The 27,363-nt window shown below is 52.0% G+C and overlaps 1 protein-coding gene across 17 annotated transcripts in view; it reads left to right on the top strand.

Moving 5' to 3' along the window:
• The window catches only part of BIN1 (bridging integrator 1), a 56,739-nt gene that overhangs the window by 19,840 nt on the left and 9,536 nt on the right, over positions 1 to 27,363 (top strand). For 3 of the 17 annotated variants that reach the window (XM_084780577.1, XM_084780588.1, XM_084780591.1), the window contains exons 2-13: positions 6,481 to 6,561; positions 13,180 to 13,234; positions 13,379 to 13,473; positions 13,850 to 13,945; positions 14,975 to 15,082; positions 15,717 to 15,809; positions 20,403 to 20,488; positions 20,631 to 20,706; positions 22,302 to 22,384; positions 23,592 to 23,636; positions 25,164 to 25,311; positions 26,446 to 26,574. In XM_084780577.1, coding sequence (XP_084636703.1) covers positions 6,481 to 6,561; positions 13,180 to 13,234; positions 13,379 to 13,473; positions 13,850 to 13,945; positions 14,975 to 15,082; positions 15,717 to 15,809; positions 20,403 to 20,488; positions 20,631 to 20,706; positions 22,302 to 22,384; positions 23,592 to 23,636; positions 25,164 to 25,311; positions 26,446 to 26,574 — 1,095 coding nt within the window. The remainder of the gene's footprint in view (positions 1 to 6,480; positions 6,562 to 13,179; positions 13,235 to 13,378; positions 13,474 to 13,849; positions 13,946 to 14,974; positions 15,083 to 15,716; positions 15,810 to 20,402; positions 20,489 to 20,630; positions 20,707 to 22,301; positions 22,385 to 23,591; positions 23,637 to 25,163; positions 25,312 to 26,445; positions 26,575 to 27,363) is intronic. The other 14 variants (XM_084780586.1, XM_084780590.1, XM_084780592.1 and 11 more) reach the window with 7 other exon arrangements.

Below are 27,363 nucleotides of genomic sequence, written 5' to 3'. Positions count from 1 at the left end.
TAGGACAGCCCATGAAGGAAAAGAGAGACGAGGTTGCAGGGTGACGCAGTGGTGAAATGCTTACTACTCAGCCGTGATAACCCGGGTTCAGTTCCGTGGAAGCCACGGACAGCCCATGTCTGTGACGCCAGCAATCTATGGTTAGATGGGAGACGGAGACAGGAAAGTCCCTGGAAGCTTGTGGGGTCCAAGTCTAGCATCCAAACATGGTATAAAGTCAGGTGCTTATGGCTTGCAGGGCAAAGAGTTTACCCACCGCACCAGTTCTGCAGCCTCTCGCACGTCAGTCTGATGCTTCTGGAACCTCCCTCTCTGCCCTATCCTCCTCCTCCTCCTCCTCCTCCAGTTCCGTATATAACTCTGAATACTTGGGTGCCACCGAGGCCAGTGTCACTCCATCCTTCTCATCCTTCCAAGCTCAGCTTAATGTCTTGTGCTCCTCATCCTCTCCTGGTCCAGGCTGCCCCAGATACCGAGGGCCTCTGCTTCCCCAGGGCTCTGCGTCTGTGACCTCAGTGACTCCAGTGAGAGGCACGGATGGACTGTCTGTGGGTTGAGGGCTGTGTGTGTGTGTGTGTGTGTGTGTGTGCGTGCGCGTGCGTGTGCGTGTGCGTGTGGCTTGGTGAAGGCATTGGTAGACTTAAAGAGAGTACCTTCTGCTTCTCACCCAAGAATGGGGACAGGTCCCAGTGTGGCTGAGCAGCATTCATGTTAGGGAGTGGATTTGGCACTAGAGCTCGTCTGGAAGGCCTTCCCCCTGCCCTCCCCCCACAGAGACTGTACCGTTCCATCGTTTTGTGTTAGGCTATATTCATAGCTGTACTCTACTGCATATGGCTTGTGGGCTGTGAGCTTGACACAGCCGAGAGCTGAAAGCTCTCATTGGCTCAGGTCTTTCTGCAGTGGGGTACTTGAGTGAGGTGGGACCTGAAGGGGGCCACGTCCCTGACCCTTGGCCACACCACAGTTTCTGTCGTTTGTTACTTACCACTGCAGAGGAAAAAGTTTGCAAAGCTGTTGGCCACCTCTACCAGTGTTCTTATCTTTCTTCCCATCCTGTGACCTCTAGTGGCCTGGAGCCATTAGATATCCCCTCCCCTCTGCCCGCCCCCCAACTCCCAGCAATATGACAATATGACTGATCTTTTTTTTTCTCCACCTGAGCTTGCCATCCCCCCCCCAAGTCTTTCAACCCAGCCCCTTGCTCCCACATCTGAGTAATCTATGTAAATTTTAGCAAAGATACAGGACATAACATCGATAGGATATATGACAAAGAAAATATTTTAATCAGCTTGTGCTTACTGTTACAAGTATAGGAGATGAGGAGATGATCATCTTTAAAAAGGAAAGATTTATTTGGCTCATAGGTGAGATATTTTAGTCCTTTGTTGATCTATTGTTTTTAAGTACATCTTGACAAGAGATGACCATGATGAGGGCTGGAAAAAGGCGCAGTAGAAAAGTGTGGTTTCCTGAGGGCCAGTGGGATGGGGGAGGTCCTAGCTGAGGCCCTGAGTAGACCACGTGTACTTCCCAGCAGTGCAGCCTATCTCAGGGTCACCAAACGGAGGTGTGCATCAGAACACACTGGGGCTAGGTAGATGCATCTGTCCCCCTTGGTTTTCTCACTTCTGTTTTCCTCCTGGAGAGCTCTCGGGCTGGAAAGAACAAGGCCTAGGGAGAAAGTGAGGAGGCCTGTTGCCTGTTGGGCAGGCTCTCTGCTCGGGGCTGCCTTTTAGCCCTTTGATCTAGCTTCTCTCCTGGCCTTGTGTCTACTTCTCTGCCCTCACCCACTCAGCACCATACCTTTACCCTGCACCTCATTTTCCCAACACTGATGAGAAGGCCAGAGGTCATCAGAGGCAGGCCGCCTTGGAGGCTTCCAGTTGAGAGTGGATTATAATAGGGATGTGTGAACATATTTCTCTCTCTCTCTCTCTCTCTCTCTCTCTCTCTCTCTCTCTCTCTCTCTCTCTCTGTGTGTGTGTGTGTGTGTGTAAATATATGTGTGTGAGGGGTGGAGGGCTCTAAGAGACAGTATGGTTGGGCCAGTGTTGCCTCCTGGGCTATGAAGGAACCAACTCCATATGCTCAAGAACCAACTCTGCAGTCAGATTGCACACACACACACACACACACACACACACACACACACACACGCACACGCACACGCACACTCAAATGCACGCACACATGGCATAAGCACAAAAAGAATATAATATTCCACCATTTTGTGTTAGGCTATAGGTGAATTCAGCCAGGCCCATCAGCTCTTGGTACCCTCTCTGGTCTGTGGCTTGTTCTGTGCCTACTCTGGGTCTTCCTGCAGTATCATAGGCCTTGGTGGAGGCAGTGGAGTCATCTGGGTATGTGAGGACACCCTGTTTGTCCTCTTCCCTGCTTGGCCCATTTTGAGTGGGTGGGGCTCCCAGCAGGGCCATGAGATCAGTAGGGAGGGGCATTCAGCCTCCTATGCTGTCTCTGAAGCTTTCTTTTTGGTGACATCATGCTAGTCTGTCTGAGACTCCCCTTCTTGGCTGTTGGTAGAACTCTGGATAGAAGGTAAGGCATGCTCCAGACATGAGAGCGTGTCTTCATCTATTGCTTGCTGATGTAATACAGGCAGGGTAGTTTATAAGGAAAATGTTCTGGGGTTGGGGCAATGGCTGACTTGGTGAAATGCGTGCCGTGTACCCCTGAGGACCTGAGTTCAGATCCTCAGCACCCACATAAAAGAAAGAAGCAAGAAAAATATTTCAGTCAGTTTGTTGTTATTGTAACAAACACTTTAGACAATCCACCCAAAAAAAAAAAAAGGGGGGGGGGGAAAGTGAGTCTGTTAGTCTTGTGGCAGTCTTCTGCCACCTCCTCTCACCCTACCTCCATTTCCTGGGGATTCTGCATCTTGATTAGCTTCCCCTGCCCCCCCCCCCGACCCTCTCAGCCTCTCCTTCTAGCATAGTACATTCCTTTTCGTCAGCCGCGGATGTGCAGAAACACCCGCAGTGCTACCAGGGGCCCACAATAGCTATGCCGAGCACTTGGGGAGATGACTTTCCCTCTCCTTCCAGCCTTTGACTGTGTTCTGTTCTGACTTACTCTGAGTCTTCCCTGTGGCAGGAGCTTCTGCTTGCAGGAGCAGCCTCTACCCCCGTCCCAGCTCCAGTGCCTGGAGCTGCCGTCTCTTGGTTCAGAGTCTCCCCTTCATCCCTGTATTGCCAGATCCCCTCCCCCCACCATGTCTCTACTCCCTGGGCCTCCACCTCTTGGTGTGGATCAAATCTCCCTAGGCCTTTCCTTCTAACCCATCCCCATTTCTTTCTGCCACCCACTAACCTGGCGAGGCACTCTGCACACCGCAGGGTCCCCACAACCACCACATTTACCTAGGACCCAGAGAGGACAACAGAAACCCAAGAACAAAACACCAACCCAACAAAGATAAGACTAGATGTCAACCCCTAGAAACATGCCTATTCTCATAACCCCTTGGTATCACTCCAGATGCCTAGAAATCAGTGCAAATGCCTGAATTAATGCCTATTGGCATGAATAGGCAAGACAGTATGCCTCCACCAGAGCCCAATAACTCTATTACAGTAGGCCTTGAGAAACGCAATATAGTTAAGACACAAGACAGGAATTCAGAATACATGTTATGAATATGTTCAAGGATATCGAAGAGGCTATAAATAAATCCCTTAATGAAGAACAGGAGAACACAAAGAAATAGTTGAATGAAATAATGAAAGTATAAGTAGAATCACTAAAGAAAACCCAAAGGGAAACAAAACAGGAAATGAAACACTTTGCATGTCAAACAAAAACCTCAGAGGTAAGCCTCACCAACAGAATACAAGAGATGGAAGAGAGAAAGAACCTCAGGCATTGAAGACAAGGTAAAAGAAATGGACACCTCAGGCAAAGAAAGTGTTGAATGTCTGAAAACTGAGGCATGAAACATCCAGGAAATCTGGGACACTATGGAAAAATCAAATCTTAGAGTAGTAGGGATAGAGGAAGAAGAGACCCAGGTCAAAGGCATGGAAAATATTTTCAACAAAATCATAGAAGAAAATTTCCCCACTTTAAAGTAGGAGATTCTCAACAAGACTCAAAAATCATACAGAGCACTAAATAGAAAGGACCAGGGGGGAAAATTCCTATGACACATTATGAGCACAAAACTAAACATACAGAACACAGAAAGGATAATAAAAGCTGCAAGTGAATTTATAAAGGCAGGCCCATTCAAATAACATCTGGCTTCTCAGTGGAGACTTTAAAAACTAGAAAGACCAGGCTAGATGTCCTAAAAAGTCTAAGAGACCACAGAACTGGCCCAGACTACTATACACAGGAAAACGTCATAATTGATGGAGAAAGAAAAACATTCCATAATCAACAATATTAAAACAATTTCTACCCACCAATCCAGCCCTACTGAAGGTACTAGAAAGGAAACTTGTGTGAGAAGGCTAACTGTACCCAAGAAGACACAAGGAATAAGCAGCACCACAACAGACAATTAAAAGAGAGAGGAAAAACCCCACACCTTAACAATAAAATAACAGAACCAGTAAACACTGCTCATTGGTAACTCTCAGTAGTAAATTCCCCATATAAGACACAGGCTAGCTGGATGTGATGGCGCACGCCTTTGATCCCAGCACTTGGTGAGGCAGAGGCAGGTGGATCTCTGTGAGTTTGAGGCCAGTCTGGTCTACAAAAGCAAGTCCTGGACAGCCATGGCTACACAGAGTAACTCTGTCTCAAAACCTGTCCTCCCCCCCCAACCTCAAAAAATAGAAGACACAGACTAACAGATTGGATTAGAAAATAAGATCCATCTTTGTGCTGCATCCAAGAAATGTACCTCACCACCATCTCAGGGTAAAATCCACCGAGAGGATATTGTAGTCCTAAATATTTATACATCAAATACAAGGGTATTCAAGTTCATAAAAAGATACACTGTGATAGCTAAAATTCACATATTGACTCTTATAGTGATGGTGACTTTAGTAATATGCTCCTGCCAATAGACAGGTCATCCAGACAAACACTAAACAGAGAAACACTGGAGCTAACAGACATTCTAAACTAAATGGACCCAACAGATATTTACAGAACATTTCACCCAAGCACCAAAAAAAAAAAAAAGTTTTTACTTCTCTGCACCTCGTGGAACTCTGTCCAAAATTAACCGCATACTTGGGCACAAAGCAAGTCTCAACAGATACAAGAAGATTGAAATGACACCCTGCAGCCTATCTGACCACCATGGATTAAAGGGGGATATCAATAGAAACAAGAGAGCTTACAGACTTATGGACACTGAACAACTCTACTGAAAAAAAAAAAAGAGTCCAGACATAAATTAAGGAGGAAATTAAGAAAAAACTTTTTTAGACTTGAATGAAAATGAAAATGCAACATACCTAACCCTATGGGACACGGTGAAGGCAGTTCTAAGAGGCAAGTTTATAGCACCAAGTGCCTGTGTAAAAACCATGGAAAGATCTGATATTAACAACCTAACAGTACACCTGAAAGATCTAGAACAAAAAGAAGAACTTACACCCCAAAAGGACTTGCACAGCTTTAAGCCAGAAGGCATCCCACGGCTGAGAGTGTGAAGTGACAAGGGCTAACAAGAAGCTGTCTGCACTTGGTACCCACTTGCAAAGGAATTGATTTTATTTTATTTTAGTTTTTTCATTTTCTCCGGTAGAGTCTCCCTGGGAATATTAACCACACTTCAGGGTGGACCCCCGTGCTCGGCCGTAGATGGCCAACAGAAAGCAAACTAAAAGCCTCAGTTGGTTTGATTCATTGCTTGTGGGCCCAACGCGAGCCAGCATGCTGTATTTGCAGAGAGCGCATGGCTGAAAAGTTTCTCATCTTGTAGCAGACAGGAAGCGAAAGAGGGAAAGAGAAGGGAATGGCGTCCCTGTAAGCCCTTCCCAGGCATGTGCTCAGTGGCTTCACTCTCTCCCCCTGAGCTCCACTTACTGGTTCTACCACATCCCAATGGCACCAAGTGTTGAGACCAAGTCTTCAATACATGGGCCTTTGGCAGGGAATTGGAGAGATGCTTATCCAAATTGATATGCACAAGGGAGGATGTGCGCACCATGATGGAATTTGGATATCCAATCACATGTGGATATTAAGGAGGACCACACAACTGAACCACTCCTGATAACTGACCTTCCGCTCCCTGGATAATGACATCCATTATGCACCCATGAAGAAAAAGCCCTCTTGGGCCTGGTTACCTTCCGTTGGGTCTTACCCAGCCGCACTGCCTTGTGAGGATAAACATCCCAATGCAGGAAGTGTGGGCACACATTCTGACTGTTGCACAGGGGCAGTCCTCATGGTCTTTGGGCCCCAGCCTTTCGCAAATGAACACCCTTGTTTCAGCCCCTCGATTCTCAAGCTGATGACCCTCCCTTCTCTCTGTGCCGGCAGGTCCTGCAGAAACTGGGGAAGGCGGACGAGACGAAGGATGAACAGTTTGAACAGTGCGTCCAGAATTTCAATAAGCAGCTGGTGAGTGTTTAATGGAGGTGGAATAGCGCTTGCCAGGTAGGAGATGGGGGCAAGCATAGTTGTGCGGTAGGAAAGCCCAGAAGGGAGAATGCTGTGGCTTGCTGAGGTTGTGGAGGACTTTCTGGAGGAGGATGCCCTGGTCTTGGCTGACACCATCAGCCAGGTTCTTGGAAAGACCTACAGTGAGAGAGACAGGGAAGGGGAAGGCTGAAAGAGTCTGTGGTCAGATTCTGGAAAAGGTCACATGTCAAGGCCGGTGGGAGCCAGAGTAACTTCTTACAGTATTTCATGTGGGCCCCCCGCAGGCTGGATTTGACTTAGCCATCATCTGGACATGACAGGCGCTCAGCTGTATGGCAGGTTCCAACTAGTCCTTTGTAGATGGCTTGTGGGCATCTCCAGACAGCACTGGAGAGCAACTGTACCAGTGTCCCCCTTTCATAGATCAAGCAGTGAGGCTCAGAGACATAGGGTCAGTTACCCAAGGCCATCCAGCTTTGAAAACAGATTCAGATCACACTTGTCTGGCTCTGAAGCCTGGAAGCACTCCCAGGGCATCCCTACCAGGACACATCCCAGGCTTAATTATGTAGGCAGCGTGGAGGCAACAGTTAGGGACAAAGGAGGGCTTCCCTAGCGAAGGGAAAACCCTGAATGTCCCAAATGGAGATGACCATCAGCATCTCCTGGCTGGGGGGGTCGGAGAAGGACAAGGCAGTAGGAGGGAAGCTGAGCTGGACCATGTCCTATGGCTACTTCAGGACGTACCCATGAGAATCTGCGGCCACAAGAATGGGGGAGGACATGGGAGGTGAGGTTGGGGGACTGCTGGAAATGGGGTGGGGTAGGCCCAGGCTGTGACACTCATGGGACTCCTAGTCTTCTATAACAGGCCTTGGATAGCATTGAAGGTGCCCATCGAAGCCTCTGCAGCTGGTCTGGAACCCAGGGGAAGGGTCTCACTGGCCTGGCCCTGGGATCTGGGAATGAGTGGTAGCATGCTGGGAGAGGTCAAAGAGCATGCTGGGATAGGTCAAGGGGAATACTGGGAGAGGTCAAGGAGCATGCTGGGAGAGATCAAGGAGCATGCTGGGAGAGAATGGGAGAGCACCGAGGATACTGCTTAAAGACAAGTCATCTTGGCCTGCCAGAGGTATCTAACCCAAGAGGTTCCCCAGGGCAGGAGTAGGAACCATCATGGCTACTTGTCCCTCAAGCAAGTAATCAGTGGTGAGTATGTCCCTGACAAGGGGCATCTGACACCTTTGACTCTTCATCTGCAAAAACGTAAGCTTGAAGAAGAGGTCAGGAGCCCCGGCCTCTGATTCTGTCTCTTGTAAGGCAGGGCTTGTCCCCTCCTTAGCTGTTTCCTTCAGACTGTGCGCAGCCTTGAAGCCCCTTTGGAGACTGCCATTACCCGTCTCCTCACTGTGAGCCATGCATAGCCTTGTCCGCCCTGTAGGATTGCTCTACCACACAGTTTGGGTAGTACCTGGGATCGAACCCAGGGCTTTGTGCATGCTAGGCAAGCTCGCTACCAATGGAGCTAACCCCCCAGCTGCTGGTATTTTCTTTATTGTCAGATGAAGCACCAGGGTATAGAGTCATTTAAGACCACATGGCTAGTTTAGGGGGCTTGGAGACGGAAATCTGGACTCTGGGCCCTTTAACTTTCTCTAAGTTCACCCAACCCTGAGACCAGCTGGGTGCTGTGAGCTTGGAGTGAGGCTGCTCAAGTCTTTTTAAAGCAAAGGCTGGGCTGGCAGCGGGGAGGACAAGGAGAGCACCGGGATGGGAGCTGAGGCCCCTGTGGCCTGGCCCGATAGAGCACCCTGTTCTTCCTCCCACAGGCTTTACAGGTGTGGACCTGGGCCTGGAGGGCACCTGCTGGGATCTCTAGGTTCTTGTGTTTCAGACGAAGGAACTGAACCATCAGCACACGGATAGTGGTGGAAACATAGAGCTCTCCTCAGGGAGGATGTGGGCAAGAGAGCTGGGAAGGAAGGGTTAGAGGTCCAATGACCCTGTGCTCGGCAGATGGGGTCAGTCATACACGGTCCATTTTCTCTATGCTTGCTGTGTTACAGGTCAGCCTTAGCTAGAAGGGGTTTCTTTCTGCCAGTTGGCTTCTGTCAGATGCTCATCTTCAATGCTTTCCTCTACAGCCACTTCAGTGTTCCTCTTGCTGGGTCTCGGCCCCTGGGCAAGCCGTCTCTCAGTAATCCTTGCGAAGAGGGGCTTAGCCCAGAACAGGGTTAGAGATAGCCACGGAGGTACACCTGGACTGAGGCTCAGGCTACCCCTGGGCTGGTGTGATGTCTGATTGTTTAGGGTTAGGGGTAGTTTTGAGGTGGCCCTCCCTTGGACACAGTTCTGGAGTCACCTGGTGTGTGTGTGTGTGTGTGTGTGTGTGATGACTCGGCAAGGAGTTGAGGCTGCAGTGTGGGTTGTAAAGGTATGGGGGCTGTTCTCTATTTTTGAGGGAGAGAATCCAGGAGCTGTAGTGACCTTGGCCCTCTGCCAGCCCACAGAACTGGGATCAGAGCTGGGATGTGGAAGGCACAGCCCCACTTTCTCCTGGAGCCCTGGCTGGAGCCCTCAGCATAGCGAGCTCAATTCTCGGTTAGCATAGGGCTGACAGTGTGTTCAGTCTTGGGACAGGAGACCAGTTACTCCTTCCTGGGTCCTCTGGAGGAGGTGGAGGTTGCCCTGCTCTTCCTTATTCTCTGATGACCTAGGTGGATGGCCCTGTTTGGGTCCAGCTGATGCCCGTCACAGGCAGTACCTTTGACTTCTGTCCTGTCCTGCCCTGTTCTGCTATGAGCGGACTAGGCAGGCTGTGAGGCACTTGGCAATTAAGATTCAGGTTGGCCTTTCAAATATGCTTGGTTTATTCATAGCAACATTCCTTACAGTACCACGCTATACAAAGATGACGGGACTCTCATGTAAACAGACCCCTCACCAAGTGGTGGATTGTTGGGTAGGAAATGCAGGTGCCTGCAGTGAGGGTGATCTGGGGGCAGGCTTGACCCATGCCGCCGGGCCCCTCAGCTGAGGCATGCTGGGAGGATGGTGCTGTGGGAAGTTCCAGATGGGCCTTTGCGAGCCACGGTCAGCCCTGATGGGTGCAGCAAAGGTGTGGGGAACTCGATGGTCACTGGAGCTAGAGTCACATGGGGTGGCCGGTCTCAGAGTCCCCCTTTGCCAATGGCTTGAGATGGCATTGTGGGAACACAGCGGTGCAAGTCTGGGGCCACCACTGAAGTTCTGATTTTTTTTTATATTGCTCCGGTGGGTGTTAGATCTGGGCCTTCCCAGCTCACAGCTTAGGGCTGGTCCACTAACATACTTGAGCTCCCTTAGGCTTGGCTCATATCAGAGCCCAGCCTTGTGGTTGGCTTCTTGACACATCTTGCAAGCATTACTTTATTCCAAGTTACACAAAATAGTTTCACTTATGCCCTAGCATAGGTCCTAGGGAGACTACCTGTTGCTTTCAGCCTATAGTGCTACATACCCCCCCAACCCCGCCACCCCCACCCCCCGGTTCAGGCTCTGCAGAAGCCACTGTGAGCTTCCAGGCTGGCTGAGCTCTTACTTGTAGGGCTGCCCAAGACTGCTGGGCCCTAGGGCCCACTGAGGTGTGGAAGCCCTACTCTTGGCTCTGTTTAGAGTAAAATCCTACCTCTGGCACTGAGTGCCTTGCAGAAGGAGTTGAGTCTGAAGCCAAATGTCCCCTAAACCCACTAGGAGATGGAAGCCTGAGTCTGCAGGCTTAGGGTGGGACTGAACAGAGGAAGGCCCAGCAGGGGTGTGCAGAGGCTGGCTGGGCTCGTCCTCCCCTGGCTCTGTGTCAGGCCCTTACTAACACTGAGGGGCCTGAGTTGTGCAATTCTTCCCCAGCTGGGCTTTAATAGCATTGTGACTGGAAGCCAGGATCTTCTAGAGATTGGATGCCTAGCCATCCTGTTTGGGTGTCAAGGGAGCCCGTTCTGGGCAGCCCTTTTGATTATCTGCTCACAGCTCAGGGTCTGGGAGGCACCCGGAGCCTCAGTACAGCCTGCATAGCCCACCCAAGAGGAAACTCTTGCTTCGGTACAGTGTATGGGAACACATTGGAAGAGATAGGAAGTGGGCTAAAGGTTATGGCCGGGATGAGGGGTGCTTAGTAGGAAGAGAAGCTGATTCTGGAAGGTTCCATGGCAGCGGGTAACAGAATAGCACTGTCTCACAAGCACACTTTAATCCTCATCTCTAGTAGAGAAGCATTTAAGGTGTTAAAATAGGGAGTCTTTGGAGGGCTGGGGTTTTCCCTGTCCAGTGTCACAAGCTCAGCACCGCATCTCAGAACACTTCTAGGTCAGGCTTTTGTTTCCTCATTTAAGTTGTTCTCAGTGAGCCTTGAATTTGGGTGTTCAAACTTACATCTGACCAGGGCTACATGCCAAGTGGTCGGCCTCCCTCATCTGCACAGATGGTGGTCTGTGGATCTGACTGACTGCGGAGTGAAGATATTTCTAGAAACAATAACAACCACGATTATAAGAACAAAAGCAACCCAGTGTGCTATTTTATATGACATTTGCATTATGAATAACATAGAGATGGTGCTGGGGGGGCACATGTGGGTTCTGTGCGTGTCCTTTGTCATTTCATATGTCACTCATGTCATTTCCATGCCTGTGCATCTGTGGGTGTGAGTACCTGACGGGTTCCAGGACAGATCTCCAATGTTTGTCAAAGTGCAGCTGTCCTCTAGGGAGACTGAAGGAGTTTTAGAGAGAGATTTTGTTTCTTTCACCCTCTCTGGTTTTTTGTGGCATTTTATATGTTTTTCTTAAACTGCCTCTGCTGGTGTCCTCAGCTGTGAAAGAGAGTATAGATGATAAAACAATTAAGAGGATTCCACCCAAGTGTAGTGTAGTGAGCCAGTGGTTTATTGGAGCGAGCAGGGTGACTCAAAAGCAGCTGTGTGCTGAGAAGCCCACCCAGCGTGGGTGATGACTCACAAAGATGCACCCCTAGAGTGCAAGGCAGCGTGGCTGACTGGAGAGTCTCTTCCCCCCCTCCCCCAGCAAGTGCTCCTGTTTATATAACCTTGGGGAGGGACCTTATAGATCTGTACATCTCATGAGCTTCTTAGAGCCATTATTACCAGTAACCCCCCCTAGCCCCAAACTTCCCTCCGATTGGAAGTGCTCCCTGAATCTCTGTGTTCCCTGAACTTCCTGGGCTGTGTCTGATGCTGAATACATTGCTGACCTCACAGCATCCTTGTGAAGTGGTGATCGTGATGGTGAGAAAATGGTACCCAGGGCTATAGGCACCAGGGGAGAAGTGCAGGCCCCAGCAAAGGATGAAGGGCCTGCTGACAGGGGGCAATAGAGGCTGGAGGGTGCTGGGGTGAGCAGGGAAGGTGGCCAGTCCCTGAATGCCCTTCCTGGAGGTGGACCAGTGTGTGCAGAAATCATCTTCTGGCCAGAGTGTTGCACCTTCTAGGTCTCCTGGACCATGTCATGCCTGCCCATGTCTCCTTGCGTCTCCTCCAGGGTGGGAGAGGCCAAGGTGTTTCCTTCCCAAGACACAACCAGCCTCAGCTGCATCCCCCTCCCCAAGTGTGAAGCCCACTCCCTGAGGTGGCCTGACTTCATGCCTCTGGGGCCTGGTGTCTCACCTGAGCTGTTCCTGAGGCCTTGTGGCGTGCCAGGCAGGGTTGTTATTTCTTCCATATTCTTGGGGCTCAGGGAAGTATGCTGACTTGCTTACTGCATGCCTTTGAAACTTGTATGTCCTTTCCCTTTTTATATGGCTTCTGGAACCTCACACTTGGCACTTTGGGTAGTCCATGGATGCTCATCTCCTGGTACCTTGGTCTCAGCACTCCTGGTCCATTTCTGTGTCACAGGATCTTGAGGCCTGGCCCATAGCTCCATCCTCTCTGTTGGCTCTGCAGCCTCAGGAGCTCTGCTTCTCTCTTAGCTCAGGAAGCTTCGTAGCCAGCTCACTCCTTCTCAGCCCTTTCTACTGTCTCTCTCACCTGAGCTAGAGGCCCTTAGAGTTCTCAGCAGTATCCCACACTTGTGCACGCTGCCAATACCACTACCTTCTGGGATTTCTTCTCCTTGGAGTCTGCCAACCTCTATCTCTCAGCACCATTGTCCCTGTGAAGGCTCATAGGCGCTTCCCTCCCTTTGGTACAGCCAGAGTCTCTGTTCCTAGGTGCTACCTAAAGTTGCAGAGCAAGGTGCCTGATGGTTCTTGAACCTACTTGGCCATGTCTCTGTGTCCACTTGTCACTTAGTCACTGTCATCCAAGATTGGCACTGCTTTGTTCATGTACTCTGTGTGTATGCTGCTCAGCAGTGCTATTCTGGTGTGACCTCCACTGGGCAGGGTCTTGTCTTCTAGCCGTTCTTACAACACTGAGTGGGGGCTGACACATGAGGCTGTGGGGCTCCCACTGAAGGGAGTAACAGTGACAGGAGTAACAATGGCCGGAGGGCCACAGCTGTTGGCAAGAAGGAAGCCTGGTTTGTCATGCGATGGGCAAGAGGAAAGAGAGAGTTGGTGACCAGTGTCCCCAGGCCCTGACTTAGTTCTTGGCTTTTCTGGCAGACAGAGGGCACCCGGCTGCAGAAGGATCTCCGGACTTACCTGGCTTCTGTTAAAGGTAGGGTACATCTGTCTGCAAGGAGGTGGGGCTGCAGGGCTGGGGTGGGCAGAGCCACAGGGCAGCTGGGGCCACGTCTGTGGTGGGGATGGCGGGATGGAGGATGGCCCATGGGGCCCATTACCTTTCCCCCCTACTCCACAGCCATGCACGAAGCCTCCAAGAAGTTGAGTGAGTGTCTCCAGGAGGTGTACGAGCCTGAGTGGCCCGGCAGGGATGAGGCAAACAAGATTGCAGAGGTAAGCATGGGAGGGTGGCCTTGACTCCTCCCCCAGGGCCCTTTTTGGCCTCAGCTCCTGTCCCTGCAATGTCTCACCTTCTGATGCAAGCTGCCCTAATGCTCTGGCACTTCTATGCAACGTATCCTTGGTCAAGTGGCCTTTTCTGCAGGCTGTGCTTCTGGTACCCTTCACACTGAGGGTTTCAGAGAGCGGATTATGGCTGTCCCCGTGTGTTAGTACTCATGAATCACACGGTCTCGCTTGACGACCCTGACAGTCTTTACTGTATTTGAACCTTGCCAAGGCTCTGACAGTCCACAGAGCTTTGGGGGTGATGGACTCTGGGATGAGAGCCGGGGACTCTGTGGCTTAGATTCTTGTTCCTGTGTCTCAGAACAATGACCTTTTGTGGATGGACTACCATCAGAAGCTGGTGGACCAGGCTCTACTGACCATGGACACCTACCTGGGCCAGTTCCCTGACATCAAGGTACGAGGCCTCTTGGCCCATCGTCTTGCTTTCCCCTTGGAGCTCGTGGAAGCAGTTGGAGTCTGGGAGAAGCCTAGAATGCAGGGCTGGCTGAGGTGGAAGGTGACAGCCCTGTGGTTAGGTATCTGCTTACCCCGGCGGTTTGTCTCTTCAGGACTGGCCTCTCTGTTATCAGCCATTAGCTGGCTGTATCTCCTAGAGAAGATAGTGGGCACACATGATATACCAAAGAAACAATTTTACCCAAGCCTAGTTGAGTTTCTTGGGGTTATGCTTAGCTTAGCATAAGTGGCAACTTACAAAGCGGCATCGCTGAAGCTCCCACACAGCTGGCAGGCCACGTGGCAACCCAGAGCATCCCCTTTCCAGTAATTGTTACTATTTATACAACCCCAGGCATGGCCTTAGGTGTGCGGCCAGGTAAGACCCAAGTGTATGTGGACCAAAGGTCCCTGTGTTTCTGCTGTGTGTTTGGTAGGGGGAGTGTAGCCTATTAACTGTGTGGGTGTGTTTATATTAGCCAGTGTTCAGAAACCTGGCTGCTTCTGCTGGAACTCAATCTATGATTGGAGCCTTGTATGCCAAGGTCTCCACCAATGCTGCTGGGCCCCCAGGTGCTGTATCCATAGGGGCTCAGGAGTCTGAGGAGCCTGAGAGGGCTAGGAGTGATGTCTCCCTTATGCGCGCCAGTGCAGATATATAAAGCCATTGATAGAGCGGATCTGGAGGTCTGGGGCCTGAGAAGTGTCTCTAAGGACCCCAGAGCCTGGCGAGGAAGAGGTTTGGCTCACATGATACTGGCTAGAGGGTTCGGGCGGATGACTTCCTGTTGCCAGGCAAGTGGATGCCACAAAGATGACAGGGTGAGCTTCCTGCCTCCAGAAGGCTCTGTTGCGGAATTGGGGTCTGGACCCAAATATGCTGCTTTGTGCCTGCTGCGTGTTGTATATGATGCTTGCTTTCTCTGGACCCAGCCTGGGCATCTTGGCATAAGGCCCCATTGAGCCCTCCTGTCTCTCTGCTCCTTAGTCACGCATTGCCAAGCGGGGGCGGAAGCTGGTTGACTACGACAGCGCCCGGCACCACTATGAGTCTCTGCAGACCGCCAAAAAGAAGGATGAAGCCAAAATTGCCAAGGTAAGGGCTGGGGGGTATGGATGGCGCTGATGCCAGTGTCAGATAGTAGAAGGCCCCTCTGGGTACCTAGGCAGGTGGGTGGGGGCTGTTGCCGGCCTCTTTCTGCCCCTTTGCCCTGCTCTGAGGCAGCTTTCCACAATAAGAATAGGCCCAGCTTGGGTTTCCCTGGCACGGCCACTACCTTGCTCAATGCACTGAGCGGAATTCTGTCATAGGATCCGATGGGGACTCTTGTCTTGCTGGAACAGGCCTGTGGGCTGGTCACAGGGCTGATCACACAGTCCTGTGGTGAGTGGGTGGGTGGCAAAGCCCTCTGTCCTGAACCCCTCTACCCTGCTTACTCCTCTCACAGCTGTTTTGCAGTTGCAGTTCAAAGCCTCCCTCTCCATACTCACTTGGGTGGGCCTCCCCTGATATTTCTCAGCCTTGGGGGTTGGGGAAAGGGAGATGCTACACCTGCTGCAGGCTGGCCTCTAGACGGGGGCTGGCTTGACTGTCTGCGTGGGATTGTGGGCTTGGTGTTTAACTATTTATGTCTCTGTTTTTTTCTCCCACCTCCCTCCTGTCTCTCTATTCTCCTTTGCCTTGCCCTCTCCCCTCCCCCCACCCTCCCACTCCCCCACCCCGCCCCCAGCCTGTCTCGCTGCTTGAGAAAGCCGCCCCCCAGTGGTGCCAAGGCAAACTACAGGCTCATCTTGTAGCTCAAACTAACCTGCTCCGAAATCAGGTGATACTGGCTTCTAACCTTGCACGTGCTGGCGCCTTCCGGTCTGTTGTCCTCTCCTGGGCGTCTATCTGCCCAGCCTCCACAAAGCTTCCCTGGGATCGTCTTTCTGGGGTTTGGAGGCAAGCAGGGCTGGAGTCTGAGCTAGAGGAGGCCTGTGGCACAGGATGGGACATGGTTGGGCTTTCAGGTTCCTCCGAGACTCCTATTCTAGAGGAGACACCTGACCAAGTTCCTGGCAGATTGGGCCCTAGGAGTCGTGGCTGACTTGGGCACCCACCCAGGTCTGTGCTCTCTAAAGATGGCTGGCATCCTGTAGTGCCCCAACCAGGGACACCTTTGAGCATCTCTAAGAGCCCGCTCTTGGACTCCTACCTTGTTTCTCAAGCTGTTTGGAAGCACCGAAGTTATTCTGAGGAGACATAGTTTCCCCTAAGGCACTCTTAGCCCCAGGGTCCCATAGCTGTTTGTAGCTGAGTGGGGCTCCTAAATCGAGTCCTGGGGTGGTTAGCCCATGGTCTGGGCTCCATGTAGGTGGTCCTAGGTATAGAAGACTCAGGATTTGGTCACCCGAGGAGACTCCAGAAGGCCTCTATATTCTGGCTGGGATTCTGGAACCTATTAGGGAGACCTGGGGCCAGAAAAGGTCATCCTTTGGAGCTTACACGGAAGGCAATGGTTTTGAGGGACTTTCTATTGAATACTGGGCCATATGACTACCTTGCCAGTGGACCCTACAGCCCTCCTGGTGTCCTGAACCTGGAACTGGCTAAAGTTTGCCTGGGGTCAAAAGGAAACCATCAAGACTGATGGATCTGGACCCAGGGGTGGGGTGGGGGGGCTGTACAAACTGCTGCACCAACCAAGGACGATGCGTGCAGTGAGCCTAGACTCCCTGTTCAGATCTAGCCAAATGGACAGCCCTTTCTCCATGGTTGTGGGGAGAGGGAGTGGGGACTGCCTCTGACATGAACTCTGGTGCCCCCAATTTGATCACCTCCCCTCGGTAGGGAGACCACCCTGGGCACACAGAGGAAGGGGATGCAGGCTACACAGATGAGACCTGATAGGCCCTGGTCAGATGGTGAGGGAGGAGGGAACGAGGTTGGGAACAGGAAGATACAAGAAAGGGAATAAGAATCAGGATGTAATATGAGTAAATTAAAATTTTAAAAAAATTGGCAGGGGTCTGCTAAAGGTGAGGCAGGTAGACCAAGAGAGGTGGACCACATCTTTTACATCTTTTTTTTTCCTTCTTCTTCCAACCTTGCTAAGACTCTGGGGATGAGGCAGGTAGCTGAGACTTGACCCAGGAAGAGGTCGGATTTCTCCTGGCTGGTGCTCCGTTTTTCCTGGACCACCTCCCAGTTTCATCATGCCCAACCGCAGGATATCAAATGTACAGGATGGGAAGGAAGGGAGGAGCTCCAACCTGACATGGCTAGCTGCCTAATTTCTGACCTGACCCGCTGCCTAATTTCTTGAAGGCCAAGGCTTGGGGCTAACTTTGGAGGTGCTGAGTTTAGGATCAAGGTGATTGGTTATTCGGAGCCGGTGGGCGTGGACTTGCAGGTCTGGAAAAACACCCAGTAGGCCTTGGAGCCGGAGGAATATGGGGAAGTTTGCGGGGCTGAGAGGGGTTAGAGCTGAGACACATTGCGATGGAGAGACTCCCCGGGATGTTGTAGGGTTTGGGGTGGGGTCGGCCTGATGCTCTAGAGACTGTGTGGGTTCTGGAATCCTGATTGGGAGGGTAGCGGGGGAGTTTAAAGCAGAGTCACATGGCTAGAAAACTGGAGCAACTTTGCTGTCGCCCTTGTCACCAGAGGGCAGCTAGGTGACTGTGAGCTTGAATTTGAGATCCTAATCAGCCCTGAGAGTGGACTTGACTTTAAGAGACATTGTATCTTCTGCCAGCTGTGCTTGTTGAACCGATTGCCTTCCTGCCCCGGCTGGTCCTGGGAGTGCTCCAGACTCGCTCCAGACTCTGGGGCTTGCTTGCAAGGCAGATCTAAACTCTCTAGTCAGCTCTTTGTCTTTAGGATGGAGACGGGTGTGGGGACTGGAAGACCTCGTGCGCTCCTCACGCGGTCCCCTGCTCGTCACTCCTGAGTGCTATCTAGGGTGCGGTATTTGTGATAATAGGGTGCACAGTTGCCTTCCAGGTGCTTCCTAAAAGACCGAGATGTGAGGCACATATCTAAAGACTTTGGGCAATTTAAATTGGACCTGCCCTTGTGCTTACGCAGTGTTGGTGGGACACTGGACCTATGCTGAGAGGCTCCCAGCTCTGATGTGACCTGTCAGAAAGGAATCATTTGTGTTTATGCCACCTTCCTAATTCGCCTTTAAGCGTGCGTGCGTGCGTGCGTGGGATTGTTCAGAGGTGTTGTTCTTCAGACACAGCCTTAGGGTTTCTATTACTTCAATGAAACATCAGGTTGGGGAGGAAAGGGTTTATTCAGCTTCCACATCACAGTTCAGCATCAAAGGAAGTCAGGATAGGAGCTCAAACAGGGCTGGAACCCGGAGGCAGGAGCTGATGCAGAGGCCATGGAGGGGTGCTGCTTACTGGCTTGCTCCTCATAGTTTGCTCAGTTTGCTTTCCTATAGAATGGCACTACCCACAATGCTTTTCCTTGCTGAGTGTTTTGTACCACACAAGACAGGTTTTTTTTTTTTTTTTTCACTTGGCCTGAAATAGACTATATCAGCTGGGCTGGCTAGTGGGGCTCAAGGCATTCATTCACCTGTCTCTTTGCTGGGACAGCACACACCACCAGGCCCTGCTTTAAGTGTGTCTTTGTCTGTCTGTCTATGTGCCTGCCATCTTTGGGGGAGTGTGTGCTGTGTGTGTGTGTGTGTGTGTCTGTCTGTCTGTCTGTCTGTGTGTGTGTGACTGTCTTTCGGTCTGTCTCTGTGTTTGTCATCTCTGGATGAGGGTGCCCTCAGAGGCTAGAAGAGGAAGTCATATCACCGGGAATTGGAATTCAAAGGATTGTGACCTTCCTGATGTGGAGCTGGGACCGAATTTGGGCCCTCTGGATGGGAAGGCAGCACCCTTAACCTAGCCACTAGGCCATCTATCTCTCTGCCTCCTGACCCCGAATTTAGAGTGGGTTCTGGGGGTCAAACTCAGGTCCTTCTGTATGCACTGTAAGCTCTGAGCTTACCGAGTTGTCTCCCCAGTCTCATCTTTAAAGGGTTTTGCTGTTGTTTGTTTTGTTTTTTGTTTTAAAATTTAAACTCTAAAAAGGCTGCTCAGGAGTCCACGTGTCACCTGGAATGCATGGTAGCCAGAAGCCATGGAGGTCCCTTCTCGAATTCCATCCAAGGTCCTAGCTTGTGCTACACTGGGGCTGGGTGCTTAGTGCGCTGGCCCTGGTGTGCCTTACGCTGGGTGGAGGGGCCAGCTGAGCCTCAGGAGGGGAAAAAACAAAAACAAAACCAAACATGTCATTTTGTCTGAGTGGTGTTTTGGCCAGCTAAGGTCCCAACAGCATCCTTAGAATGCGAGGCTGCTGGCCTGCTGCCCCAGGGAGCCTGGGGTTGTGAGTCAGACCTGAAAATCTGAGTCACTCCCTTCACCCTTGTCTGTGTGACTCAGAGCTCTGCCTGGTGCTGGGGTCTAGTGCCACCTCCCGGTAGGTGTGAGCACTCTGTAGAGTAAGAGATGTAGGGTGAGGCGTTGCCTCTCTGCTTCATTCCTTTGCTCTTCTTAGAGGTGCTGAGCCACTGCCATGCATCCCTGGTTGGGACAGGTCATAGGAGAGGGATTTGTGGGGAAAACTTCCTTAGCAAAGTAATGTGAAGCTAACATACCAAAGTCAAGCATGCTCGGGGTGGGGTGGGGTGGGACAGCAAAGCCAGCAGGAGCCTGTAGTTGGGGGTCACAGAGAGCAGTAGTCGGCTAGCTGCATCTCGGGGCTGACACTTGGCTCAGGGGAGTTGATGTGGAAGTTGGCCAGGTTCCACTGAGTCTGGGATCTGCCTCTGTGCTCCATTTTCTAGGTGGTTTGCTTTCAACCCCTACCCCGCTCTGTGTATTTCCACGTGTGTTTAGGCTAGGGGTCAAGCTCCAGGATTGTCCCCGGGAAGTTGTCCCCATTAATATTTGAAGGGTGTCTCTCACGGGGACTGGTGGCACATTGGTGTAGTTCAGCAGGCTAGCCAGTGAGCTCTAGGGATCTTCCGGTGGGTGTCTCCCGGAACTGGGATTTCACATCTGGCTTTTTATGTGGGTGCTGGGGGTCCAAGTCAGGTCCTCCATTTTATTCTGCAGGCATTCTACCAACTGAACTGTCTTCCCCCCCCTCCCCCCCGCCATGTCTTTAGCCTTCTTATTGGCTGTCTCTCCAAACCCTCCTTTGTAATGGAAGCTCCGCCCTCCCGTTCCCAGAGTGTCCCCTTAGGCTCCAGTGGGAGGTTCTGGGTGGGTATCCATTTCCTGTCTAACCTCTAGGCTAGACTCTGCTTAGGCCCTGGGGCCTGCACCCAGGCCAGAGAGGGTACCGGCTACGGGGGTAGGTCTGGCTCAGCTCCCCATGGCAGAGTTACAGACACAGTCTAACATAGCCCGTTGCCTTTCCATCCCAGGCAGAAGAGGAACTCATCAAAGCACAGAAGGTGTTCGAGGAGATGAACGTGGACCTACAGGAGGAGCTGCCATCCCTGTGGAACAGGTGACGTCAGGAGGGGGTTGGCCCATACACCTGGCGGCCAAGCCTGGCCCCGTGTCTCTGAGGATGGGGCGTGCAGTCACATGTGGTTTTCAACATATCATCTTCTCCCCCCACCCCCACCCCCACCCCATGTCCCCGGCAGCCGTGTAGGGTTCTATGTCAACACGTTCCAGAGCATTGCGGGACTGGAGGAAAACTTCCACAAAGAGATGAGTAAGGTAGGCCAGGGGGACCCTCAGTGCAGAGGGCCAGTCGAAGGCAGGGGTGTGGGGAGTTTGGGTACTCTGGCGACTATGTTGACTTTTCTACCTGGGTTAGCTGTGGGTGGTCCAGTCCAGCCCCAGCCTGCCATGCCCAGTCCTGCCCTTCTTGCCTGGACCATGTTTTGGGAATGGGGATAGCCCCATTGAGAGCTCAGGGCTAGAAACCTGTAAGAAAAATAATAAGTAAGCTACCAGAATTTTTATAATTTAAAAGAAAGAAAGAAGAGTCCCCTGTGTTCCTTAAGGTGGTGAAATGGGCTGCGTCTCTTCCTGAGTGTGGCACAGGAGGCGTATTCAGCTCACACTTTTATGTTGTATTAGAGTGGAAGCTGTGTAACATGGCCGTCGGAGACGCCTGGTGTGACAGCTCTCCCACTCCATATGGTGGCTGTTGTGACTTTGTCCCTTGGACCCAGAGGAATGAAGTGATGATGGTGGATTCCAGGTTCTTGGGCTGAAGAGAAAAAGAGCTGGTGTGGGGCCTTTTCCTGACCACAACCCTACTGTTTAAGGCCTCTCTTTTCTTCCTTTTTTTCCCCCCATCCTTCCTTCTTAAAGATCTGAGGCGAATCGTATGATGGTTAGAGCTGGCGAGGTGGCTCAGTGGGTAAAGGCACTTGTCACACAAGCCTGGCTACTGACTGCAGTTTAGTTCCTGAAACTTAAGTAATAGTAGAAGGAAAGAATCAACTCTACAGAGTTGTCTCCCTAGTAACAAGTACACAGATAGGAAAAAAAAAATCAAAGAAATCTTTTAGGAAAGGAAGCCTTTACGCAAAGTTAGTCCAAGGCACCAAAGACAGAATTATGTATAAGTGGGAGAAAAAAATTCATCTCTACACTTCCTAGTGGCCAAAGCAAAAAGAGAAATGTTCTCAGTGACAAGACCCATACTCTGTGTGGGCCAAGCCTCTTTCTTCTCTTACTTTGTGCTTTTGGAGGGATTTCCAGAAGTTGTAGGAAGGTTTGGAGGCTTCTTGGCAAAAATGTCCTTAATAACAAGGATTAAAATTTAAGGCTGCAATCTGTAAAAAAAAAAACAAGGTTTAAGAAATATGCTTATGCCTTTATGCTTGAAATCCAGCGAGTAGGAAGAGTAAGGTAAGAGAATTACAAGTCTGAGGGCTGGGCAGCTTACTGAGTCCTTGTCTCGAACTAAAATAAACAAAAAGAGCTGGGGGACCTGGTCCAGTGCTAGAGCACTTGCCTAACATATGCAAAGCCTTTGGCTCAGTCAAAGGGTTTGTGTGTGTTACACAAGTGCTCCACGTTTTCCCCAAAGCAGTAAGGCGCTTATGTGGCATTTGGGATATTCCTTTAATAAACATCAAGAGAGAAACGATGGTCCCCAGAAACAATCGCTGTCAGCAATACAGCCCATGTCTCCTGATTTCTATGCCATCAGTTTTGCGGGGTTCATTGTGCTGGGATCATCTTCCATTGATGGGGTCAGGGGAGCTTGCTCCTGATAGAGGCCGGGGAATGAGTGAGGAGGTCCTCCTGCAGAAGGTGTGCATGTCCAAGCCTGCCTCGCTTTACTTCCTCCGCAGCTCAATCAGAACCTCAATGATGTCTTGGTCAGCCTGGAGAAGCAGCACGGGAGCAACACCTTCACAGTCAAGGCCCAGCCCAGGTGGGTGAAGGCGGGGACGGTGATGCCAGTAGGGGGGCAGGGGGGCTGTGACTGGATGGCCAGCACCGCAGGGGCAGCTTCCTCCTGAGAGACCCTTTCTTGTCCTCCTTGGGCTCTGGTGGCTTTAGCCCTGGGCCTCTGGGAACCTTCCAGGCCCTGCCTCCTGACATTCGGGAAGTAGCTCCTCATAGTCCTTTCTGTAGAGAAAGGAGTGTAGCTATTAGGGAACCTGCAGATCTCTGAGCCTTTGTAGAGTAGAGGGCAGGTTGGAGACGGGGCTCCTTGTTGACACAGGGCTCTGGTTCCTGCCACCCATACTGGCCTTCCTGCTTCCTGCTCAAGGTAAGGTCCAAGGATGGCAGCAGTGCCTCTGGTGCTTTGTCCTTTTCTGCCTTTCCTGGGCAGCTGCCAGGAGATCCTGACTCCCGAGGGAGACCATGAGGGGGAGGAGCAGAGACAGCCTGCAGTCTGGGGTTGCACCCCTTGGTGTGTATGTGTGTGAAAGACTAGGGGCACGGGGTATTGATCGCGTGTGTTTGCGTAAGTTTGATACGTAGACAGCGCCGTTAACACTATCCCGCTGTTCTGCAAAGTCTCTGCTTCTAGGGTACCGGGGTCTGCTGTCCAGCACTTTGGAGGGTTTCAGTGCACAGTCTTATTCCTTGTCCTCTGAAAATAAAACATGCAGTTGATAGAGAGGAGCCTGCAGGTGTTCTGGGGAGCACGGGGCAGGGCCAGGGGCAGGGGCAGGGGGATATGAGGCCAAAGAAGAATCTGTGCTCACTTTAGAAAGGCCTTGCTCAGTTAGAAAGACTACGAGGCTGGGTGAGCAGGCTCTTGACCATACTCTCCACTAAGGTTGCCCATTGGTGCCCTACCCTGCCTCCTGTAGCCTTCCCAGATCTGTCAGCAACTGCACTTAGCAGGCAGGGGCACAGGACAGGCAGGGGCATGGGGTGCGTATTGAGGGCAGTGAGCAAACCCTGGGAAGGGAGGCTAGGAAAGATATAGGTGAAGTCAGGGGACTTCAGCGACAGGCTGAGTGGTGGAGGGGCAGGTGGAGGAAGGCTGAGCACAGGCTGAGGGCTGGGGCAGGCTGAGGGCAGTGTGGGATCAGTGGAGAACAGACTGAAGAACAGGCAGAGGAAGGCCTAGTTCTCCTGGCTCCTCCTTCAAATGAAGCATCAACACCCCACCATCCCCACAGAAAGAAAACTAAACTGTTCTCACGTCTGCGCAGAAAGAAGAACAGGTACCGCCCTGAGTGCAGTGCCTTGGGCCTTTGGGCCCGCCCACCCTGACTGCGCATGCGCCTTGTGACCAGTGCCCTGCTGAAGGGCCCACTAACCTCTAACCTGCCCGTGTGTCCTGTGGCTTGGGGATGTGTCAGAAGGGGATGGGGGCCGGGGATACCATGGAGGTAGGGGTTACAGGGCAGGTGGTTTGAGGGTTAGTGTGTAGCCCTGTTCTGTGTACATCCTAAAGCCCAGCCCTGGGCTGCTGCTGACCACCAGCACACAGGCAGAAAAGTACAGAGCAGGAACAAGGAGACACTGCGGCCCCCCCCCCCCCCCCGGCCTCCCCCCCCTGTATTTTACATTGCTATGTACTCTTTAAGGAGGTGATTGCACCGTATAAAGCAAGACCACCGCCCCAGACCAGGTGCCTGGGGTACCACTTCCACTGCTCTGCAATGACCTCCATCTTCATATGTCAACACTGTAGCTGGTTGCTTCCTGTGGCTCTTGAGCAGCTGAAATGAGTCCACTGTGATCTTGGGAGCTGAGCTGGCTATGTTAATTTATTTAAATTAAGTAGACCTATGGTGACTGGAGACTGTCACCTGTCCCCTCCCCCCATATCCCGTGGCTGCAGTTCACACCTGTGTGACCCTGCTGCTCAAGACTTTGCGCTCTCTCAGCTGTCACCTCTCTGCAGTGAATTTATTCATGCCAGCTTTGCCCTGGCATGTTTCCTCAGGGTGTGCACTAAAGCTGAGGAACCACGGGAAGGGGAGTGTGGAGGCCCCGAGGGCTCCTGGGTTTGGGTCAAATCTGCGCAGTTGGGAAGAGCCAGGTGGGAGGCGGTACAGACTGTGGAGCAGGCTAGGGAGCAGGCTGAGTGAACAAGCTGCTGTCTGATGAAAGAGACTCACTTTGCCGCTAGGATGTTTGGCTTGCTTGTGCTGGGAACACCTGGCATTGAGGCGGAGGTGGGGAAGAGCTGCTCTCGCTGGTGTAGCCCTGCTTCCAAGGCAAGCCACACGGGTCACACAGGAGCACGCCTTGGTCCCCCCACTCTACACATGCACACATTTACATCTGAGGTTTCACATACGGTCCACATATGAATCACAAGGCTTCACATTAGGGTCCGTGGGACATACACGTATTAACGTGTGTTATCTATAGGATACATGCTTCAGCACACATTTTTTTTTCCTACACGTGGGTCCACAGGGCTCACACGCACATGCAGAGTTTTACATACAGGCACATTGTGCTCACACATGCATATGGCTTCACATGGGGCTCCATGGGGCTCACACATGCACACACAGCTCCACATGTGGCTCCATGGGACTCATACCTGTACACACAGCTCCACATGTGGCTCCATGGGGCTCACACATATACACACAAGCTCCACATGTGGGTCCATGAGGTTCATGGGTCCACATATGTGACTCCCCAACGACACCCACCAGGTGCTCATAGACCACTCCATGCCTTGTAGTTCTTTGTCCTACTGATCTCATGCTCCTCTTGTCCTTCTACAGTGACAATGCCCCTGAAAAAGGGAACAAGAGCCCTTCACCGCCTCCAGATGGCTCCCCCGCTGCTACCCCTGAGATCAGAGTGAACCACGAGCCAGAGCCGGCCAGTGGGGCCTCGCCCGGGGCCACCATCCCCAAGTCTCCATCTCAGGTAGGCATGGCTCTTGTCTCCATGTCCTTTCTGTCATTCTCTTTGCTTTTGTCCCCTCCCCTTTCTCCATCACCCCCTGCCTGGGCCTGGACAGGGTTTGAGCCTGGGGCTTTGCTCCATGGACGACTGACCTCAGTCTGCCCTGGGCTGCACTTTCGCAGTGGCCCTGGCCTACGTCACAGGCATATTTGTAAACATTCTCATCCATGGAGGTGCAGCGCCCTGCTCCCCCCCCCCCCCCCGTCTGTCTCCCCCATTTCCCTGACTCTTCACTGTTTTTGCTCCCTAGATAGTTGCTCTGTGTTTTCAGCCCCTGAGTATCCAGTCTCTTCTCTCTCTGGACTCAGGAGGTCTTGTCCTTTTCTCTGGCAGGGGCTGAGGGAAGAAGCCTCTCAGTTGGTCTCACAGGACCATCAAAGGGACAGAAAGAAAATGGGGCGGGGGAGGGGGGAGGCAGAGGGGACAGGAGCATGGCCTCAGTCATCTCCATCCCCATCCTGTGCCGTTTCCTGGGCTCCTGCAGAGGTCCCAAGAGCTGGCAGCTGGGCGGGGTTGAAAGGAATGTATCCTCTTGCTTCTCTTCATGGGAAATTAGGCCAGTGATGCCAAGAGTGGCAGTAAGACCCCAATCCTGAGCAAGGTACCACCACTGGTGAGGTTGGATCCCAGGCCAGTGCTGCCTGTGCTTCCATTCAGTGGTTTTTGTTTTGTTTTGTTTTTGTTTCCTTCACTGCCCTGGGAAATGGATAGAAACCAAGATTAGGGTCATCTTTCACCTGGTCTGTATATGTGAGGTCCTTGCGGGGGACCTTGACCCAGTGCTCTATGGGAGCATGCCAGGGTCACAATCAGCTGGTTTGTTCACCCCCTCTGCCTCTGTCTCTCCCCTCTTTCTCCTTTCTTTTGCACAGCGGTTTTGGACCTCCTGTCTTGGCCTCCTCCCTTGGGGTGTTCGTTCCATCTTGGTGTCTGTTTAGGGGAGCAGTTTGTTCTCCTCAGTGGCCTGGGGGGGGTTGTGGCCTGGGTGGGTTGTGGCCTGGGAGTGACCAACTAACTTAACCGTGGCCTTGCCTCTGTCCCCCTGTGCCGTGTTCTGCCACGCCTCCCCTGCTAACCCCCCTTGCTGGCCCACAGCTCCGGAAAGGCCCACCTGTCCCTCCACCTCCCAAACACACCCCATCCAAGGAGATGAAGCAGGAGCAGATTCTCAGCCTTTTCGATGACGCATTTGTCCCTGAGATCAGCGTGACCACCCCCTCCCAGGTCAGCCGTGTCCACCGCGGCCCAGTCCTTGCCCCTCATCTCGCTCTCTCAGAGCATGCATGGTCCTTCCATCCTCCACTCTGAAACTCTGAGCTTCTCTCGAGAGCCAAGCATTTGGCTGGAGAGATGGGCTGGAGCCTTCACCTTTGACCCATCCATCTCCCCTCATCCATCGTTTTACCATTGTCATGCTTCCCATCCGTCAGAGCATGCACCGTGGCTGGATAAGGGGACATGAGCAGGACAGGTCTTTTCCTGTTTCTCAGTGGTATTGGTCCGCTTGGCAGTCACCTCACAGAGATTGGTGCTATACTGGGGACATAGTGGTTGGGCAGCCATAGGATGCTTCCTTGTGCAGGTGACATTTGCCTGGAAAGGACTCAAGAGTCACTGCTTTAGCTAGAGATAGCAGAACTAGGCCAGAAAGCCGTAAGAGATGGGCTCACAGGGCCAGGGGGTGGTGGCGCACGCCTTTAAATCCCAGCACTTGGGAGGCAGAGGCAGGCGGATCACTGTGAGTTCGAGACCAGCCTGGTCTACAAAGTGAATCCAGGACAGCCAAGGCTACACAGAGAAACCCTGTCACAAAAAAACCAAACAAGAAACAACAACAACAAAAACAAACAAACAAACAAAAGAGATGGGCTCACTAAGTGGCTGGCAACGGTAGGAATCAGGCAGTGCCCTGTTGGCTACTTAAATGACCAAGATGTAGAGACTTACCTGTCAGGGCCACTGTTTGTGTCATGAAATGCCCACCCTCAGGTGGAGCTAGAGAGGGAGGAGCCT

Source organism: Acomys minous (genome assembly GCF_964271855.1).
Source record: "Acomys minous genome assembly, chromosome: 4".
In the NCBI taxonomy this organism is placed as follows: domain Eukaryota; kingdom Metazoa; phylum Chordata; class Mammalia; order Rodentia; family Muridae; genus Acomys; species Acomys minous.
Note: the sequence above shows the minus strand (reverse complement) of the source record. Positions and strands in the feature narration are given on the sequence as shown.